Raw genomic sequence first — 19,517 nt, 5'->3', positions numbered from 1 at the left:
TGTGAAATACATGGGAGTCAACAACCACGGGATAGTGATTGACATTAACTAAACATATCATTATTATTGTCCAAGAGAACTATTTCAGGGGCCATAGGGCGCTGGCTCTAAATGATAAAAGACGAAACCACTTTCTCTTTCTTACTTTTACGGAGTGCCTAAACACTATACGCCTTTTAGTCGGATTATAAGACCTGATAACAATATTGTGGCCGCATGCGGTTGCTCTTAGGTTACACGTCCTGTCTGGCGCTGCTCTTGACGGAAGCAGTATTGTAGTCAGTTAAAATTAATAGAACGGTATTCTGTATCTGACCGGATCAAACAATTAAGGGCACCGACCTTCTGCTTCTGGACGTTGGTTCAGTTCCGTGGAGGGCTCAAAGGGTGCACAAAAGGCGGGGAATTCGACCTCATGTATGGGCATCTTGGTGACCATACTCTGCTCCCTCAAAAGTGTAACGCTTGTTTGTCTTTTTCTTTTTTCTTGAAAAGTGGATTGTAATTGATTTAATAAAAGTAGTTCTTAGCAAAATTTCAAATTCAAATTCGTAATAAAGTCCAAGGTGGGTTTGGCAACAGCGAAGAATCAACCCCAGATTTTATGTAAAAAGCGTCGTCAGCTGATTCTCCTCTCCGGTTTCCTGCTCCGAAAAAAAACTTAAAAGAACTTGTTGACAATCAAATCATTAAGACCAAGTGTGTGGTTTGTCTCCCAAAATGAGCATGTGGTGAATTTCTAATCACTTAGATTATCCGGCCGATTGTTCAGCGATCTGAGTTCGGCTGCTGTGAGCTTTTTCCGGCCTATTTTTCCCAACAAATGTGAACTAAATGTGACTTTTTTAGTCTACGTAAAGTGGTTCAGCTTAGCCGTTGGTCATTTATGTGTGTTCATCTAACCACCATCGTGAATCGGTTTTGTTGCAGTACAGAGGATAGCGATTTTCACCTAGTCATCAGGATAGGCTTGTCATCACTACGTAATATACCAGAAAAGGCAGGTCGTTTAACGCGACATGAATTCGCCAAACATATATGTAAGAATCGGATGTACCTTTATCCTTATCTTCATAGGAATTACCAGAACGGTGGAACAATACTAAAAAGCAGGCTGTGTTGATGAAGCAAACGGTTGCACCACTCCAGAATAATGAAGTTGCAAATATACGAAGAAAATGTGCCACGTTCGATGTGAATCAGTGCAATTTCCGGGAGCAGTTCCGTAAGATGGCCGCCTTCTATTTTGCCTGCAAGGAACCCTATAATATTATCGATCAGGTAAGTGAATTCATCTCAGAACGATCTGGCAGCTCCAGGTGCATTAAGTGCAATACGCCCACTATCTCAGTAAGATCCCTGATTTAAACTTTACTAGGTATTCCTTGAGTTGTATCCGAATGATCGCACAGTCTTTGATGAAGCAGAAACTTGGCCTGACAGATCCACACCCGCTTTCGAAGTCCACTCAATAAAGTGAGGGCTCTTTTTTAGTTTAACCTCCTTCCATGGAGCTACTAAAGCGCCTGTCGCTCCTCACACACCGACATTAACGCGCACACTGATAATTTACCATCTGAAGGCCGTAAAGAGAATTTAGAGTAGAGATTTGCAAAATTAAGAAGTAAATTATAAGTTTTCGACTCTACCTGTTTTGAATGTCATCGTGGGAAAATCCCATTTTTCTTCAAAACCACTGCACTTGCGAAAATTAGAGGCATTATTCTAGCATCATAGTGTTTAAGGCTGGGTGGTTCGCCGATTTATGCGTTTAGTAAAAGACGGTAAGCCATCTAATGTTAAGCAAAACTCTATTTTCCCGTTCATAGCCACTTTTGTGAAGAAGTTTAGAACCAGTCCATAATCCTCAGGGGCACCTAGAGTTTGCACCATTGAAGACCCTTCGAAAGCCTGTTCTTGAATCGCTTTTAGATAGGAATCATACTATTCACTCACTCTATGAAAGGATTTTCTGTATGGATTTACGTGATGCAAAGTATTCAGTAGCTTATTTCGGCTTGACTTTTTTCCTAGGAAACTAGCAAGGTTTTGAGCATTCAGCTTCAAGAAGGGGACTATGATAACCTGGTCCTCGTCATGGAACATTTGGGTAACGTCAAAGAACGCCAACAGGCTACAGATGAGATGTTTGAACCGTTGAAGCAGACCATAGAACTGCTAAAAACGTACAACCAGGAAATGCCAGATGAAGTGCATCAACTGCTGGAAGTAAGTAACTAAATTCTACATGACATGTGAAATACATGGGAGTCAACAACCACGGGATAGTGATTGACATTAACTAAACATATCATTATTATTGTCCAAGAGAACTATTTCAGGGGCCATAGGGCGCTGGCTCTAAATGATAAAAGACGAAACCACTTTCTCTTTCTTACTTTTACGGAGTGCCTAAACACTATACGCCCTTTATTCAGATTATAAGACCTGATAACAATATTGTGGCCGCATGCGGTTGCTCTTAGGTTACACGTCCTGTCTGGCGCTGCTCTTGACGGAAGCAGTATTGTAGTCAGTTGAAATTAATAGAACGGTATTCTCTATCTGACCGGATCAAACAATTAAGGGCACCGACCTTCTGCTTCTGGACGTTGGTTCAGTTCCGTGGAGGGCTCAAGGGGTACTCAAAAGGCGAGGAATTCGACCTCATGTCTGGGCATCTTGGCGACCATACCTGCTCCCTCAAAAGTGTAACGCTTGCTTGTCTTTTTCTTTTTTCTTGAAAAGTGGATTGTAATTGATTTAATAAAAGTAGTTCTTAGCAAAATTTCAAATTCAAATTCGTAATAAAGTCCAAGGTGGGTTTGGCAACAGCGAAGAATCAACCCCAGATTTTATGTAAAAAGCGTCGTCAGCTGATTCTCCTCTCCGGTTTCTTGCTCCAAAAAAAAAACTTAAAACAACTTGCTGACAATCAAGTCATTAAAACCAAGTGTGTGGTTTGTCTCCCAAATGAGCATGTGGTGAATTTCAAATCACTTAGATTATCCGGCCGATTGTTCATCGATCTGAGTTCGGCTAATGTGAGCTTTTTCCGGACTATTTTTCCCAACAAATGTGAACTAAATGTGACTTTTTTAGTCTACGTAAAGTGGTTCAGCTTAGCCGTTGGTCATTTATGTGTGTTCATCTAACCACCATCGTGAATCGGTTTTGTTGCAGTACAGAGGATAGCGATTTTCACCTAGTCATCAGGATAGGCTTGTCATCACTACGTAATATACCAGAAAAGGCAGGTCGTTTAACGCGACATGAATTCGCCAAACATATATGTAAGAATCGGATGTACCTTTATCCTTATCTTCATAGGAATTACCAGAACGGTGGAACAATACTAAAAAGCAGGCTGTGTTGATGAAGCAAACGGTTGCACCACTCCAGAATAATGAAGTTGCAAATATACGAAGAAAATGTGCCACGTTCGATGTGAATCAGTGCAATTTCCGGGAGCAGTTCCGTAAGATGGCCGCCTTTTATTTTGCCTGCAAGGAACCCTATAATATTATCGATCAGGTAAGTGAATTCATCTCAGAACGATCTGGCAACTCCAGGTACATTAAGTGCAATACGCCCACTATCTCAGTAAGATCCCTGATTTAAACTTTACTAGGTATTCCTTGAGTTGTATCCGAATGATCGCACAGTCTTTGATGAAGCAGAAACTTGGCCTGACAGATCCACATCCGCTTTCGAAGTCCACTCAATAAAGTGAGGGCTCTTTTTTAGTTTAACCTCCTTCCATGGAGCTACTAAGGCGCCTGTCGCTCCTCGCACACCAACATTAACGCGCACACTGATAATTCACCATCTGAAGGCCGTGAAGAGAAGTTAGAGTAGATATTTGCAAAATCAAGAAGTAAATTATAAGTTTTCGACTCTACCTGTTTCGAATGTCATCGTGGGAAAATCCCTTTTTTCTTCAAAACCACTTGCATGATTTCAAACCTACATGTGTCTAACGCATAGCAACGCAGCGAAGTAATTGTGGACGTGATTCTCATCAGTGCATTCAGATATTGATTATAATCAGAAAGCCAGTATGGTCCTGTTCCATTTACCACGTGTCTGAAAGGGCAAACTGTGGTACAATAAACTTCCGTCTAATACTCCGTCACATTTCTAAGCTTCAAGTCATCAATTTGCATGAGACACGTTGTGTTCGCCTGTTCTTCACCATTCGACTATGATGTGCAAGGTCTACGATGTCCAGAATGCAGAAAAACAAAGGATGTGCAAAATCAGAAACCAAGGTATATGAATAGTGATTCTATAAAATGGTAAACGAACTATTCCATGGTCTTCGTATCCTCAGGTCCCTATCGTAAATTCTCAAATTCCTCCCCTCCACTACTCTTAAAATGGTACACAAATATGCGACTCAGCCATCAGCAGTCAGCTCATTGCGGATGATTCTTGAACGCAGAGGATGTAGTTCTATAGCTGTCTTGTTATGGAGAGAAAGCCTGAAGCGACTGACCATATGTCGAAGTACCAAACAGAAAAATTCCAAACGGTTGCCCATAACGCACCTCAAGCTGAAGGTGTATCCAACACCACGCGAACCATCAGAAAATACTTGAATGTAAGTCGACTTTCAAAAGCTGACAGGCAATGTAATTTGGCCGGTGTTTAAACCAGACCAAAGTAGTTGAAGCCCAGAAGTCACTCTAAGCTACCAATTTCATGAGTGACATCAGATATGGTGTTTGTTTGACTAGCGCATCCGCTGCGGGAGGACCTGTAACGTGATAGCAAAACCCGTGCTACTTATTTGAGTGGAAGTAGTTTGATAGTTGTTGGAGCACCAACAGCAAGTCAGCGAAGCCCGTGGTGGTTGTTGCAGGTAGTGCATGAAAGTCTCATTATTTTTCTCACGGGACTTGTTCAAAGAAAGACTTGAGGGACTTTCACATGTACAATCCCTTTCGCTGATTAACAGTTTGGAGGTCAATGAGTGGGGAGCTCTAATTCCAAGTAAGTGAACGTAGACTATCTTTTATGCTAACTACGTAATCTGTCCAATGGAACAATATGGACAGTAAACCTGACGGAGTGTTTCTCATAAGAACCAAGTCACCTCCAAGTCATACACTACTAGCCGACTACCCACTTAAAAAGTGTAGTAGAAACAGCTCCTTCAATACCTACCGACGTGTATCACTCCAGCAATCTTGGCACTTGACCACAACTACACACTGCTTGAAGATTAGTAGACATCAACCAGTATCAAATGCCACTTAAGGTTTGCATACGCACACACACACACCTAAACCACTGTTTTTTCCATCGCTGTTTGGCGTCGTCTCCTGTAAGACGGACTGAAGTTTGGGTGATCATTTTAACCTACTTGTCATGTTCACGTCTCCTTAGATTTGGAATTACTGGAATAGGTACAAGATTTTTTGAGGTTTTCTCCCGAAGCAGATTAACTGACACCAGCAGTACCCAGGGTTCAATCCATCTCGATTGCTACCAAATCTGGAGTTCTTTGAATACAAATATATTACAGTCACACTTCTGAATATCTGACACACGCATTGCCCAGCACAATAAAGGGTTAACTACATTCTATGACCGTTTCTCATGCCGTTGTTGGTAGTGTACTGAGCTATCAACAGGACATGTCACAGAATTCAGTTTCCGTGTTCAAGAGCTTATTTCATATCAGTTCCTGATCACTGTGGACAGTGTCTAGCAATTCATACGCAAAAAGTGGTAAAGTACAACTTGCTTACTAAATTGTACTAAGTTCGGTTTGCGGCCCACTGACCCGGGACCGCTAACAAAGCGATCGACTTTCTGATAACGTATGTAATAATTTTGTAACTTTTGCTGGAATTTCACCGTAGCTTGTTTTGTATGTGACACCTTTCATAACATGATTCTTTCTATACTATTGAGTTTCCACACACAGACGATTTCCGTCTCATATATGTTTTTTCCAGTATAATCAATCTGTAAGCCTACTAGAGCGTCAGAAGGAAGAAATACTAACCTCGGCCGCCTTGTTCGAAGTCAACGTTCCAGAGTACAAACAAGTAAAACAATGCCGAAAGGAGCTGAGACAGCTAAAAGATCTGTGGGATAATATATACCTGATGGGAAACTCAATCGACCACTGGATCTTGTCACCTTGGCGTAAAATAAACGTTGATCAAATGGATTTGGAATTTAAACGTTTCGCCAAAGAATTGCGCACATTTGACAAAGAGGTACGAGCATGGGATGCATACTTGGGAATCGAGAATCGAGTGAAAAACATGCTTGCATCATTGCGAGCTGTGAGTGACCTGCAAAATCCTGCGATTCGTGACCGTCACTGGAGACAGTTGATGGCAGCCACTGGAGTGAAATTCACCATGAGCGAGGATACAACTCTGCAAGACTTGCTCAGTTTAAAACTGCATCAGTATGAGGAAGAAGTGCGTAATCTGGTTGACAAAGCAGTGAAGGAGATGAGCATGGAAAAGGTGCTCAAAGAGCTAGAAAGCACTTGGAAGCAAATGGAATTCGAGGCCGAAACCCATCCTCGGCGTGCCATCACTATGATCAAAGCTCGTGAAGAGCTAATCGAAACGTTGGAAGAAAACCAGGTTCAACTGCAGAATATGCTCACCTCCAAATATGTGGCACACTTTCTGGAAGAAGTCACGTCTTGGCAAAAAAAACTATCCACTGCAGACCAAGTCACCACTGTGGCACTAGAAGTTCAGCGAACTTGGTTTTATTTGGAATCAATTTTCATTGGATCAGAAGATATTCGCAAACAGCTCCCTGAAGATTCAGCTCGTTTTGATGGAATAGACAAAGATTTTATCGAATTACTCCAGGAGATGACGGAAGATCTTAATGTAATTCGATCAACCAGTAAACCTCGTTTGTACGAACGACTGGAATTGATTCAGAAGGATTTGGTTTTGTGCGAAAAAGCACTAGCTGCCTATTTGGAGACCAAACGCTTGGCCTTTCCCAGGTTTTACTTTGTTTCTCCAACTGACCTATTGGACATTCTGTCAAATGGAAATATGCCAGAGCAAGTGACAAAACATTTGACCAAACTGTTTGATAGTATGGCTTCGTTGGATTTTAAAAAGAAAGCGGACGGCAAGTCAAACACCAAGATAGCTCTAAAGATGACAGCAAAGGATGGTGAACAGGTAACCCTGTCAAAAGAAACTGATTTGGACGGGCAGGTTGAAGTGTGGTTAAATAGGCTGTTAGGTGAAATGCGTGCCACGGTTCGACATTACTTGGCTGATGCAGTGGCAACGTACGAGGAGAAAGCCCGTGATCAATGGCTGTTCGAGTATCCTGCCCAAGTCGCGTTGGCAGGTTCACAAATCGGATGGACTGCTGAGGTCAGTATCAACTTTAGCCGACTGGAGGAGGGCTTTGAGAACGCGCTAAAGGAGTACAATAAGAAACAAATTCATCAGTTGAACAGTTTGATTGCATTGTTAATAGGAGAACTGAACGCACAGGACCGTCAAAAAGTTATGACGATCTGTACAATTGATGTACATAACCGTGATGTGGTAGCAAAAATGATTGCTCAGAAAGTGGAAAACGCCCAATCTTTTACTTGGATCAGCCAGTTACGTCATCGGTGGGATGACAAACAAAAAGATTGTTTTGTGAATATTTGTGATGCTCAATTCCGGTACGCACATGAATATTTGGGAAATACACCACGATTGGTGATCACACCCTTGACTGATCGATGTTACATCACTCTGACCCAATCACTTCATCTAACTATGAGCGGAGCACCTGCTGGTCCAGCGGGTACGGGTAAAACGGAAACGACCAAAGACTTGGGCCGAGCGCTGGGCATCATGGTCTACGTCTTCAACTGTTCGGAACAAATGGATTATAAATCTATAGGAAATATCTACAAGGGTTTGGCGCAGTCCGGTGCATGGGGCTGCTTTGATGAATTCAATCGAATCTCTGTTGAAGTATTGTCTGTTGTCGCAGTACAGGTCAAGACCATTCAAGACGCTATTCGGGACAAAAAGCAACGTTTTAATTTCCTCGGAGACGAAATCAGCCTAGATCCTGTGGTTGGATTATTCATTACAATGAATCCAGGCTATGCTGGCAGAGCTGAACTACCCGAAAATTTGAAGGCTCTCTTCCGACCTTGTGCCATGGTAGTGCCTGATTTTGAACTCATATGTGAAATCATGCTCGTTGCTGAAGGTTTTATGAACGCACGCCTTTTAGCCCGAAAATTCCTCACTCTCTATAACCTGTGTAAAGAGCTCCTGTCACGTCAAGACCATTATGATTGGGGACTACGTGCAATCAAATCCGTCCTGGTTGTGGCCGGTGCTCTCAAACGTGGTGATCCAGGACGCGCTGAAGATCAGGTGCTGATGCGTGCTCTTCGAGATTTCAACATCCCAAAAATTGTCACTGACGATTTGCCGGTATTTATGGGGCTAATTGGTGACCTCTTCCCAGCGTTGGACGTACCTCGCAAACGTGACTTGGAATTCGAAAAATACGTTCGACAAGCAGCCTTGGATTTACAACTGCAGCCGGAGGACAATTTTATCCTAAAAGCCGTACAACTTCAGGAGCTGTTTGCGGTTAGACACTCAGTTTTTGTACTGGGTAATGCTGGAACGGGAAAATCTATGGTTTGGCGGACACTGAATCGAACGTATCAGAATTTGAAGAAAAAGCCAGTCGCTATAGACTTAGATCCAAAAGCCGTGACTAACGATGAATTGTTCGGTGTCATTCACCCGGCCACGCGCGAATGGAAAGATGGTTTGTTCTCTGTGGTGATGCGTGACCTGGCCAATCTGACGCATGACGGCCCAAAGTGGATCGTCTTGGATGGTGATATTGATCCAATGTGGATCGAATCATTGAATACCGTCATGGACGACAACAAAGTACTCACACTGGCAAGTAATGAACGCATCCCGCTGACAAGTACAATGCGCTTGCTGTTTGAGATCAGTCATCTGAAAACTGCAACACCAGCTACAGTTTCCCGAGCTGGCATCCTCTATGTCAATCCTCAGGTAAATTTTTCATAGTGTTATGGTTTTTGATGCCTCTATTACGTTCACAGCTCAGTTTTCGGTTAGCGAATTCATCTCGCTGTCTTGCTAAAGCGATTACTCTGAACATGCTTAATGGTGCTCTTGATCACATCCCTCTTAACACAATTCAGCTGAAGGGGTTCACTTTATCACAAGTCCTATTCAAATTAAGCTGTGCTTTGGTGTGCGCATAGGCGCTTGTGTTCACACAAAATTTGTGAAGATCAAAGCAAATTGAGTGGTCTCGACTCGACTGCCAACTTACTGAAGTTTGAGTTCATCAAAAGTGAATATTCTGATATCCTTTCCGAAACCATGGCTCATGGTTACTACACTTAAAACTCCAACATTATTAGCCTAGTTCTTCACCTATTGTTGTTACAAGTCAACTTCGGGCCTACAACCTGGTGAGAATAATCGCTCGGAAAAGTAGTGATTGTCTAGCCAGTTGATAGACGCCATCTGACTGATTTGCCGTTCCAGTCCCTATAAAGTGTAAAGTAGCTGGCTACATGTCACCAAGGCGCCACGGATTACCAGGATCCCTTCCATCTTATTCCCTTCAAGCAAACCCGAACCTACGTAGCTAGAAACAATGTGAATTCATCGGAATCTCTGTTGAGTGTCAAGCTGAATACGAGGCACGGAGATCTGCTGATTTTGAAGGAGAGGCTACATGTTTGTCATTTACAAATTTTATCACGGAATAAAATTGAAAGAAAAAAGATGCATCTTTTCGAGGCTTTTTTACGTCACCTGATCAACATTTTTCACATCGTACTTGTAGAAATCCCATTCTGCTGGTAGAGGAAATCTGATGCTTTGTCATTTTGCCCCACAGGGAACCTGTATTGTTAGCATCCAGTAGGCTGTTCAGTAGCTCAGTACTCTAAGATTATACGGCTACTAGTTAGACATGCGAATATCTTTTTGTTTCTGGAAGCTAAAAGCAAACCCAACCTTGAAAACCTATTGACTGACAAAAGCAAATTGGCAATGCGACTCCCTGGATTCACTTTCCTACTATCTTCCCTATAACGTACTTGTACTGGTGAAAGCGTTACCCAGGTGTTGGCAGCTAATTGAGAAATGAGGGCTTAGGGTATCTGGCAAGGTCATGTGCATTCAGTGTCACATTTTCGGACTAGCACGATTTCCGTAAACCAAGCCTAAGTGATCCTGGAAAATAGACGGGACTTTGAAGAATGAAAGAGGACTTGGAAATCTGCAATGCCCCGTCAGCTCGTTTTCAGTTTCAGCGAAGTTACTCTTGTGCACAAATTATCACTACTACAATTATCGTAGTCATCGGCAATCATAGCTAAGCTCGCTTGTTTCACTTCTGTGCGACTATCGTCAGTGCTAGAATGAATCGAATCCACGAATGTCGCGTATTACCGATGCCCATGTTCGGCTAGATGAGTTCAGACGTACGCATAATCCCTAGTCACGTATGTGTCCAGTAATGAACAGCGTAATCGGAACAAGATGTAAGGTTGAGAAAAACTCCAGAACCCTCACCTGCCTGATGAGCCACACGAAGAGCAACTGAAGAGCTTTCAGAAACCTTATGAGCAGTGTAATTCGCCAAGAAAAGGAACCCTAACCTGAACCCCAAACAATCGACCCCAGATTTGCTGATGACGAGCCATAATTTTGACTGGTCATAACTTCCTTCACCTTGATGCAACTGTTGCTGTCTTGTGATAACTACGGTGCAGTGACATAAGAATCTGTTCAAAAGGTGAAAAATGACCTCCACTTCCATCATTTCTTTCAGGATCTTGGTACAACGCCTTTCATTTCCAGTTGGGTCGCTAGGCGTGAAGTCCAATCCGAACAGGCAAATCTGACCATCCTTTTTGACAAATATGTCGGTCCGAGTCTGGAGGCGCTGCGTTCGCGATTCAAGAAAATCACTCCGATACCTGATATTGCTCATGTCCAGATGCTGTGCTACCTCCTAGACTGTCATCTGACACCACGCAACACACCACCAGACTGTCCTAAGGAGTGGTATGAGTTGTATTTTGTGTTTTGCTCCGTTTGGGCATTTGGCGGAGCCCTGTTTCAAGATCAGCTGGTGGATCACCGAAATGAGTTCAGCAAATGGTGGTGCACAGAGTTCAAAGTAATCAAGTTCCCCAGCGGCGGAACAGTATTCGACTATTACGTTGATCCAGAGACAAAACGGTTCGAACCATGGACAAAAAAGCTACCGAAATTCCAACTGGATCCAGAAATACCTCTACAAGTTAGTTGCTCAGTACACAGCTTCAGTCTCACGCATAATGTCTGATCTCGTTTTGATGTGTTCTCTGAATAATCTTTTACATGCTTTTTTGCCTCACCTACTAACCAAGTATCGGGAGCAGTTGAAAGTACTAGCACAAGTATATCGACTAGTAGGATCACCGGTTACAACTTGAGGACCAGTACAAATGAAACGTTCCGTCTATATCCTGAAAATTATATGCTACATGTTTTGGTTCCTGATTAAAGTTAGTAATCCAGATTAACCTCTGACCATGTGGTTGGGACCAGAACAATTATTTGCGCCAGGCGGGCGCAAGCTTCCAAAAAGCGGTTAGTGAAGTTCCCCTGTCAAAATGGGATCCCAAAAATCAGTCTGTGATGAAACTGGAGTGAACATGAAATACAGTATTAAAGTCAATCGAGCCGTTTGATCCAACATATTATAAATTGATGCGCTTCCTATGGTAACTCTTCAGTTAGACGATTGGTGTTCATCCAAACTATTTTATTTCACAATTTTGATGATAGCTGCTTGTCAAATACGGTTCTCTGGATTGTGCATCATGTGTCCACTAAAATGCGTCCAACCAGCATTTGTTAAGAATCACAGGCACAGGACACAAACAAAACCATCACAAAGAACCTATAACTCAGTACCCATCCGGGAGACATTGGATGAGCTTGGCGTCTTTTTACACAGCGTTTCGTATTAACATTCGAAGCAAAGCAATCAATGTGTTTCTGATGAGGAACACATGAACTGTATGTGCATGGTAAAACTTTCAGATCATCCCCTGATGTCTCTGAATCAAATTTTTCCGCAGCGTATTCTGAAACAAAGAACACAAAGCACGCTCAGTCTGTTCACAAAGCCACTGGCAATTCCGGAACATACACAGAGACTCGCTCATCGCCTGTCATACTCCAGTAAAGGTCCTCTTATTTGATCTAGGCCCTCAATTCGGTGACCTTGAGTAATATTGGAAACCCCGTAAAATTATCCGCATACCAACATCCAGTATAATTTTCTCTCCGTTTACCCGTCAGAAACAGACATCAAACGACCGAAGTAGTCGGTCACTTTTCGATTAACTAGTCTTCAAGGGAATCATCCCTGCTTATCGAAACATCAGATTACCTACTTTGCTCTTAGTCATTGTTTTTGTTCAGAACACCTTCTAAGGATTAACACAAAAATAGCATCCGACTTTTCCAAATCATTATACGGTTCAGAAAGCTGTGCTGCCTTATGCCTACCATATGACCACGTGACATCAATAGCCAACGCGAACGTTGTCTTGAGTTTTAAGTTAGACGCGCTGCGTTTGAACACACGGTACACAATAAACAGAAGAAATCCCTTAGCCTGTTGGTAGGAAGCTCGCTTAACGCAAGTACACACTAATCCCCTTCTTTCGAGCCTCTCGACTTTTGTTGTTTTCCCCAGGCTACTTTGGTACCCACTAGTGAGACAGTACGCATACGCTATTTCCTTGAACACTTACTGGACCAACGACGTCCGGTCATGCTGGCTGGTAACGCAGGAACAGGAAAAACAGTCTTGGTACAAAACACGCTTTCGGGTTTCACTGAAGACGTCATGATAGCGAACGTCCCGTTCAATTTCTACACTACCAGCGAAATGCTTCAGAGGGTGCTTGAAAAACCACTTGAAAAGAAAGCTGGCCGAAACTATGGTCCACCGGGAAGCAAACGGCTCATCTATTTCATTGACGACTTGAATATGCCTGAGGTTGACAAGTACTTTACCGTGCAGCCACACTGTCTGATACGACAGCACATTGATCATTCACATTGGTATGATCGAGAAAAGTTGACCTTGAAAGAGATACACAACACGCAGTACGTTGCCTGCATGAACCCAACAGCTGGTAGCTTCACTATCGATTCTCGGCTACAGGTGAGATATTTCACACTAAGCTCGTTCACTTCCACAGTTTAACAATTCTGACCAAAAACCATAGCTGTTTTTGCTGCACTCATCACATTTTTAGTAGAATTCAAAGTTTTACTTAAAGTTTTACTTGGTCCATCGATGACCAGTCCCGTGACAGGTAAACACATGGAACATGGAACACGAAAAACCATCACATCCACTGTTTTGTAATGCGCTACTCATAAGGTTGCTGAGAACTCCTCGACGGCCCACGACCGGTTTCACCCTTCTTGGGGCTCATCAGGTAGGTGCAGTCCTCGAGTTTCCGTCAACCTTATGTTCTACTTGAAACCAAATTGCACGAAATCAGCGAAATACCCTCATTGGTAAACTCATTTGCATCAATCCACTCTTTTTCGGTGATTGCTTCCATTCTCATCAACACTCACATTTTCAGTATGCACGGCTCAACGCAGCCGTTCATTGGATTTGTTATCAGTTGTCGATTGATGTGCTAAAGTAGTGTCAAACTCCGTAATGCACTAATCATAAGGTTGCTGAAAATTCGTCGACCGGTTTCGCCTTTCTTGGGACTACATGTATCGCGATATCTCGAATATCGTGGCGACTGAAACATGAGGCGGCCTGGTGCAGCACATTCAGTTGCCTGGGAACATCACAAATGAGAAATTCAGCTGGGTTCCAGGTGAGTCTCTCGTAAAACCAACTTGGTTCGCAAATGAGCGTGTTTCGCTAGTGTCAAACTTCATTAGGGCGTTAATATTCCCTGCGCTCCACTTGACCAAGACGACGTTCAAGGATCCATCTACGGTGGTGCTCCATGGTTATAAACGCCCTCTTTCCTTCTGGAATAGGAAAATCGTATGTTCCAGTAGGATTCTGGAATGAGGAAATATGGTGGGCGATTCTCTGGACAATCATCCTACCAAGAAAATTTAACCACAAGCGTTGTGCTGGGAATAAGAAACAGAGGTTGATTAGGGATTTAAGTGACAAGACAACAAGTACTTTAAGTATAAAATAAGTCCATCTGCTTAGATTTGAGAATATGTGGAAGAATTCAGTGGCGAGGCTTATGCATAATCAGGAACGGAATGTTCGCTGAGCTTGCCATTTTGGTTGCCAGCGTTTCTTCACCAGTCCAAGTGCCATCATCAGAGCGTAAAAAACTGGCGTTTCATCTGTTTGTAGGCGTCGAGTTTTTGTACTTCTGGAGAATGACCCTTGATGGTGAGTCTCGATTGGGACGGTCGATTCCGTTGAGTCGCTAGTTGTCCCGTTTTCCTATTGTTTATCGTCCAGATTGCCTGTGAACTCGACCTCAGCCACTCACATCCGGTGTTTTCGTCCTATCGGTTTTGTGGTTCCCTTGATTGCCATTTGATACGTCCGTCCGAATGTCGGTTCACTTGGAGTTTTCAGATTAAGCCTATGATCCATAGTTCCCGATGATATGTAGATTAAATAAATTTTTAAGTTGGGTTGAGTTTGTAGCAAAATGTTAGACTTCCCGGACCTCCCTTACTTGCCAAGTTTTTCCACACGCCAAGACCTTCCATTTCCTATTTTGGATTAACGCCACTAAGGTGATCTTCGGGCATTAAAACCAGGGATATTGGATCACACTTAACAGGTGAAGCTTGTTAGGCCATGCAATTTGTATGCCAGGGGACGGTTTGCCTCTTAGGGAAACCGTGTGTCAGACGTGGAGGACACTGGTTGAGAGTTCCTGAGTGAAGTTCCGGAAGCGGGACGTGTCTTCTCAGCAATATAGCTGCTATACGTGTTCCGTAGTTCTCCGTGGAGACGTGTGGAGCTCTGTTGGTTTCCTGTCCTATGGACGCAAGTGTGTGTTGAGCTTAGATGTATGCCTATTTATTGCGTGCAGTGTGAAGAGAGGGGTGTTCCTTCGTATTTGATGCTTGCACGAACATGAGTACAACTTGACCTGATGTACTGAAGTTCATAAGCCTGGTTCGTTACGCAAGTGGTAGCCGGGTAAACAAAAATGGATGAGAATTTGTAGTGTACAAGTTGTCGGCTAAGGTTGCAAGTGGGACAGGAATTGTCATGTGGTTTGTGTTTGTGACAAGTGATCTGATGGGTGACCTCTGCAGACCACATGTAGGTCGACAGACAACTGAGGTTTGAGGCGAATAAGTGCCAATCTGGTTTGAAATTCTAGCCCGTGTAAACTGATGGACTTTTGTGGCAGACTTGCACTCGCTTTATTTCACAGTGGGTCCGTCTTAAATGATCTATTCACGTAAGTCAATGAAACAGGCTCAGATTTCATCGAACTCGTGAATTCAAAATGCTATGTGCTATTAGTTACCCTGTTTTGTTGTTCATTTCCGGGCCGTATTTGTCAAATTTCGAGACAATTATTCCATAATCTTCATGTGTCTTTCTCTAGCGTCACTTCTGTGTACTGGCTCTCAGCTTTCCCGGTCAAGAGGCACTAAGAACCATCTACTCATCCATACTCAGCCAACATTTGGCAGAGATCAACTGTCCACAGGCTGTGCGAAAACTCGCCCCGCAATTGACAGACATCGCACTAACTGTTCATGCACGGGTCAGCAGCACTTTCCTGCCTACTGCGATCAAATTCCATTATCTTTTCAATCTACGAGACCTGTCTAACCTGTTCCAAGTGAGTGAACTGATAGTTTTTTACCATGTTCTGAGATAAAAACCACTGTTCCCCCGACTTCCTAGGTATTTGCGTGTGCAGGCAGCTTCGGTTTTTTCAAGATCTATGAATTTATTTAGGTGCCTAAGGGACTGGGAGTCTTTCGAGCTGATAGCGACTTCAGTTCTGAACGACTTATCTGGTCTATGGCCACAGCAAGAACGTATGAATCTCTGACAAATTTTTGTTTTCCTGACGGGGCGCACTACTCATCAACAACCACTCACCGGTGTCACCCATTCTGGGACTAATCATGTAGGCACAGTCCATGAGCTTCTTTCAACTGTATGTCCTACTTGAACACCAATTCGTGTGCAGTTGACGAAACATACTGCGATATTTAGAATATCGTGCCAACTGGGACGTGTGACCTTCTTTGTCCAACGCATTCAGTTGAGGGATATAAAAGAGAAATTAAGCTGGATTGAGTCGAGTCCCTTATCCAAAACCAAATTAGTGGGCAGATGGGTGTATTTCGCGAATTGCGTACAATATGGTTTCAGATAGAACATAAGGCTGACAGTGACTTGGGGATTGGGCTTATCTGATGAGCGTCAAGAATGGCAACACCGGAATTTCAGTGACCCCATGATTAGTATATTCCGCCAAGAATCCTTTCTTTTTTATCAACATCACGGCATACAGGGGAGAGAAATACCAAAGTTCCGAGACCCCTGTAAAAGTGCGAATAATATATTTAATCCACACAGGAACACATAGACATCTGACGGAAATGAAAAAAAGTGTGATCAGACTCATAAGAAAGTCACTTGGAATTCGACCGTTAAGCCCAAGCCCTAATCTTGAATAACTGTGTATAGTAAGAAGCTCCGAAAACGGAGAGTACGACTGTTCCAGAGGGTAAGTTCTGGAGCGAAGGCTTGATGCAAAAGAGTGGAATGCGATTCAAACCGGAAGGCTTTAGTCTGTGAAGTGGAACATCTGAATGACCGGCTTCCCTAACTGTAATAACGAGTAGAGACAAGTGACTAAAAGATAGTTGATGGGGGCGATATGGCTCAGTCGGAGATGTTGCGGCCGCTAATATGCCCGCTGTAGTCATGTTTCCTGTGCCCACTTGAACCAGTCCATCAGATCTGATAGAATGCAGACAGCGACGTGCATGGGACGTGTACTTCTGGGAGCTGTGACTTGAAGCAAATACGAATGACAAAGCGCTGGGTGACCGCTGACAACGCGATTAACAAACACTGTCAACCAATCTAACGAATGCAGTGCAGGTCACACGCACAGTGCGTGACAGCCGTTGGGCCCCACTAGGCCCAAAGGGAGCAAAATGCTGAGCAAAGATTATGGCTATTTCCTGCGGTAAAACTTGGCGATTATAGGGGGATCACGAATGGGAAAAATTTTGGCCGACGTTTTTTGCGAGATTTACATCTCAACCTTGTACCTAAGTAACAAATCTGATGCCTTGTCGATGGTGGTGGAGTAGACGTTACAAAAATCACGTAGTCAGATGAATGCGTTCACTAATGGCATCTTTGACTGTTCTTTTCTAAGCTTGGGCAACCTAGCATACTTCTTTCGGGTGCCATGGAAGTCGGGTACCGAAGGGGTGTAGCATCTGAACGATCATTTTCATTTTTTTTCCTTCGCCAGTGGCTATGTAGTGAGTTTTTGTTGCCATTCAAACATAGATGTGAATAAACCATTCAAGAGAGGAGAGTCTGCCAATTTTTGAGCAGCACACCAATATAAAAACCTTAACAGTGTTGTCAACGAAATTTGAGATGGCGTACACGGGCAAAAAAGAAATAATGCAAGCTATCCAGTCGACTGAAGAGCAACCCAAAAGACACGCTGAGACGAAGAGGGGGATGAAGTAAACGGAAATGAAGGAATGGGAATGACTGGACGATGGTCGGAGAGATCGTTGGAGTGGAGGAGCCCATAGGTCATGAAGAACGATGAGCAATTCAGAACTGATGACTGGCTGTCACTGTCCATACTTCGAGTAAGACAAGAAAGGATCTGGGATGGGGAGTAGATGATTGTAAAACTTTTCCTTCATGGCAGGCTGGGTCGGCATCCGCTGAGTGAGCAAGAAGTCGGCGCTGGAACTGTCGAAAACGTGCAGCTCCTCGATGGAATTCGACCGCAGAATGACTTCCCAGCAAGCACTCGGTGCGAAAAAAAGTACTGATTCCTCACTTCCAAAATGAGACCGATAGGTACAACAAAATTATCTGCTCACTTTGCAAATGCTGCATTTGGACCACGGCAAATGAAAGTTCGGCAAGGAAGCATCAAATGAGTTCAATAAGGAAACAGAAAGAGAGGACTTGGTGCGAACTCAAACACCACCTTCGAAAAGAATGTAGTGGTGGCGAGGAAACTGGGGGCAGATCTGCCTACGGTTGGCTATAATAATAATAACAATAGTCGTTCAGCTGTAACACCCTTTCGGTGTCTAGTGAGGAACAGGAGAGGTGGAATGGAGAACGATATGATGGGGAACCCTGATTTAGTATTGCTCTACGGACGACACAAGATGCAACTGTGAATCCTCAAGATCTTGGTTGAATGTTGGGGGATAGAATCGGTTGCCTGACTACAGAGCTGGATGTAGTGGACCTAATAACGCCATCATAAGTTGGATATAACAAAATCAGGATGGAAAGTTGAACAAACTCTTTTGACTACCATATACTCCCGTTAGGGTTTTCAATCCATCGGAATGCTACAAGGTCTTCAGCAGGAACAGTGGAACATTTACTGGTGAAAAACAAAACACGTCTAACGCGAAAGAGAGTTGGCGTATTTTACTGCAGACAGCCGATTTAGGGTAGGCACTTCGCTTAGGTGAGCTAGAATGTTGCTTGTGGTATTGTTAGGCTTGCTATAGATAATGATAAAGTTCTAATACAAGATTTCTCAATCATTCTGGTCTCGTGTACTCTTTCAGCACACTAATCAGAACCATTCCCTTACTTGATGTAATCATATTCAGAAGGCCCACTTGAATATGAGAACAGTACTGACACTCATTCGCAATTCTTCCATAACTATGTAGAATTCAGAAATGTATCAAAAACTTGTGAGTTTGAAAAATGGGTGGAAACGGAGTAATTATTCTCAAAAGTCAGCTAAATTCAGTTGGGTCATTCGTCCAAGACCAAATTATTATGCAAATGAATGAATTTCGTGGATTCCGTTCAATTTGGGTCCATGTAGAACATAAGGCTGATGATGACTGGGGAAGTGCACTTATCTGATGAGGTCCAAGATAGGCGCAATCAGTTGCCGGTTGTCGGGGCGTGTTCAGCTACTTTATGTGTAGTGTGTTCCATCGAGCGTATTCAGAAAGCTCTCGATAGAGCCTCTTTTCCGATATCCATCTGACACAGGCGACTTTCGTTTATATTAGCATATTTCGAGCATTCCGGTGTGATTTTCCGGGATTCTACAGTCCTTTTTTTCAAAGCCCTTGGGATATGATGAAGTGATTGATGAAAGTGACTGGACAGTCGATCTGTCACCAGGAGCCAATTGTTTTTGTGAGGTGAAAAACAATGTTGTGGGGCGTTAGAGATTTGAATCCTAC

General features: G+C 43.2%; 1 protein-coding gene across 1 annotated transcript in view; it reads left to right on the top strand.

Annotated features, from left to right (window-relative positions):
- T265_07284 (hypothetical protein) overlaps positions 1-19,517 on the top strand; it is a gene marked incomplete at both ends in the record, with an annotated part of 58,119 nt that overhangs the window by 32,216 nt on the left and 6,386 nt on the right. Inside the window, 8 exons of the mRNA XM_009172762.1 lie at positions 1,078-1,281; positions 2,035-2,229; positions 3,331-3,534; positions 5,967-7,178; positions 7,215-9,059; positions 10,861-11,334; positions 12,784-13,257; positions 15,671-15,910. Coding sequence (XP_009171026.1) covers positions 1,078-1,281; positions 2,035-2,229; positions 3,331-3,534; positions 5,967-7,178; positions 7,215-9,059; positions 10,861-11,334; positions 12,784-13,257; positions 15,671-15,910 — 4,848 coding nt within the window. The remainder of the gene's footprint in view (positions 1-1,077; positions 1,282-2,034; positions 2,230-3,330; positions 3,535-5,966; positions 7,179-7,214; positions 9,060-10,860; positions 11,335-12,783; positions 13,258-15,670; positions 15,911-19,517) is intronic.

The sequence above is a fragment of the Opisthorchis viverrini genome (assembly GCF_000715545.1).
Source record: "Opisthorchis viverrini unplaced genomic scaffold opera_v5_163, whole genome shotgun sequence".
Taxonomy (NCBI): Eukaryota; Metazoa; Platyhelminthes; class Trematoda; order Opisthorchiida; family Opisthorchiidae; genus Opisthorchis; species Opisthorchis viverrini.
The sequence above is the reverse complement of the archived record's forward strand: the minus strand, read 5'-3'. Positions and strand labels throughout refer to the sequence as shown.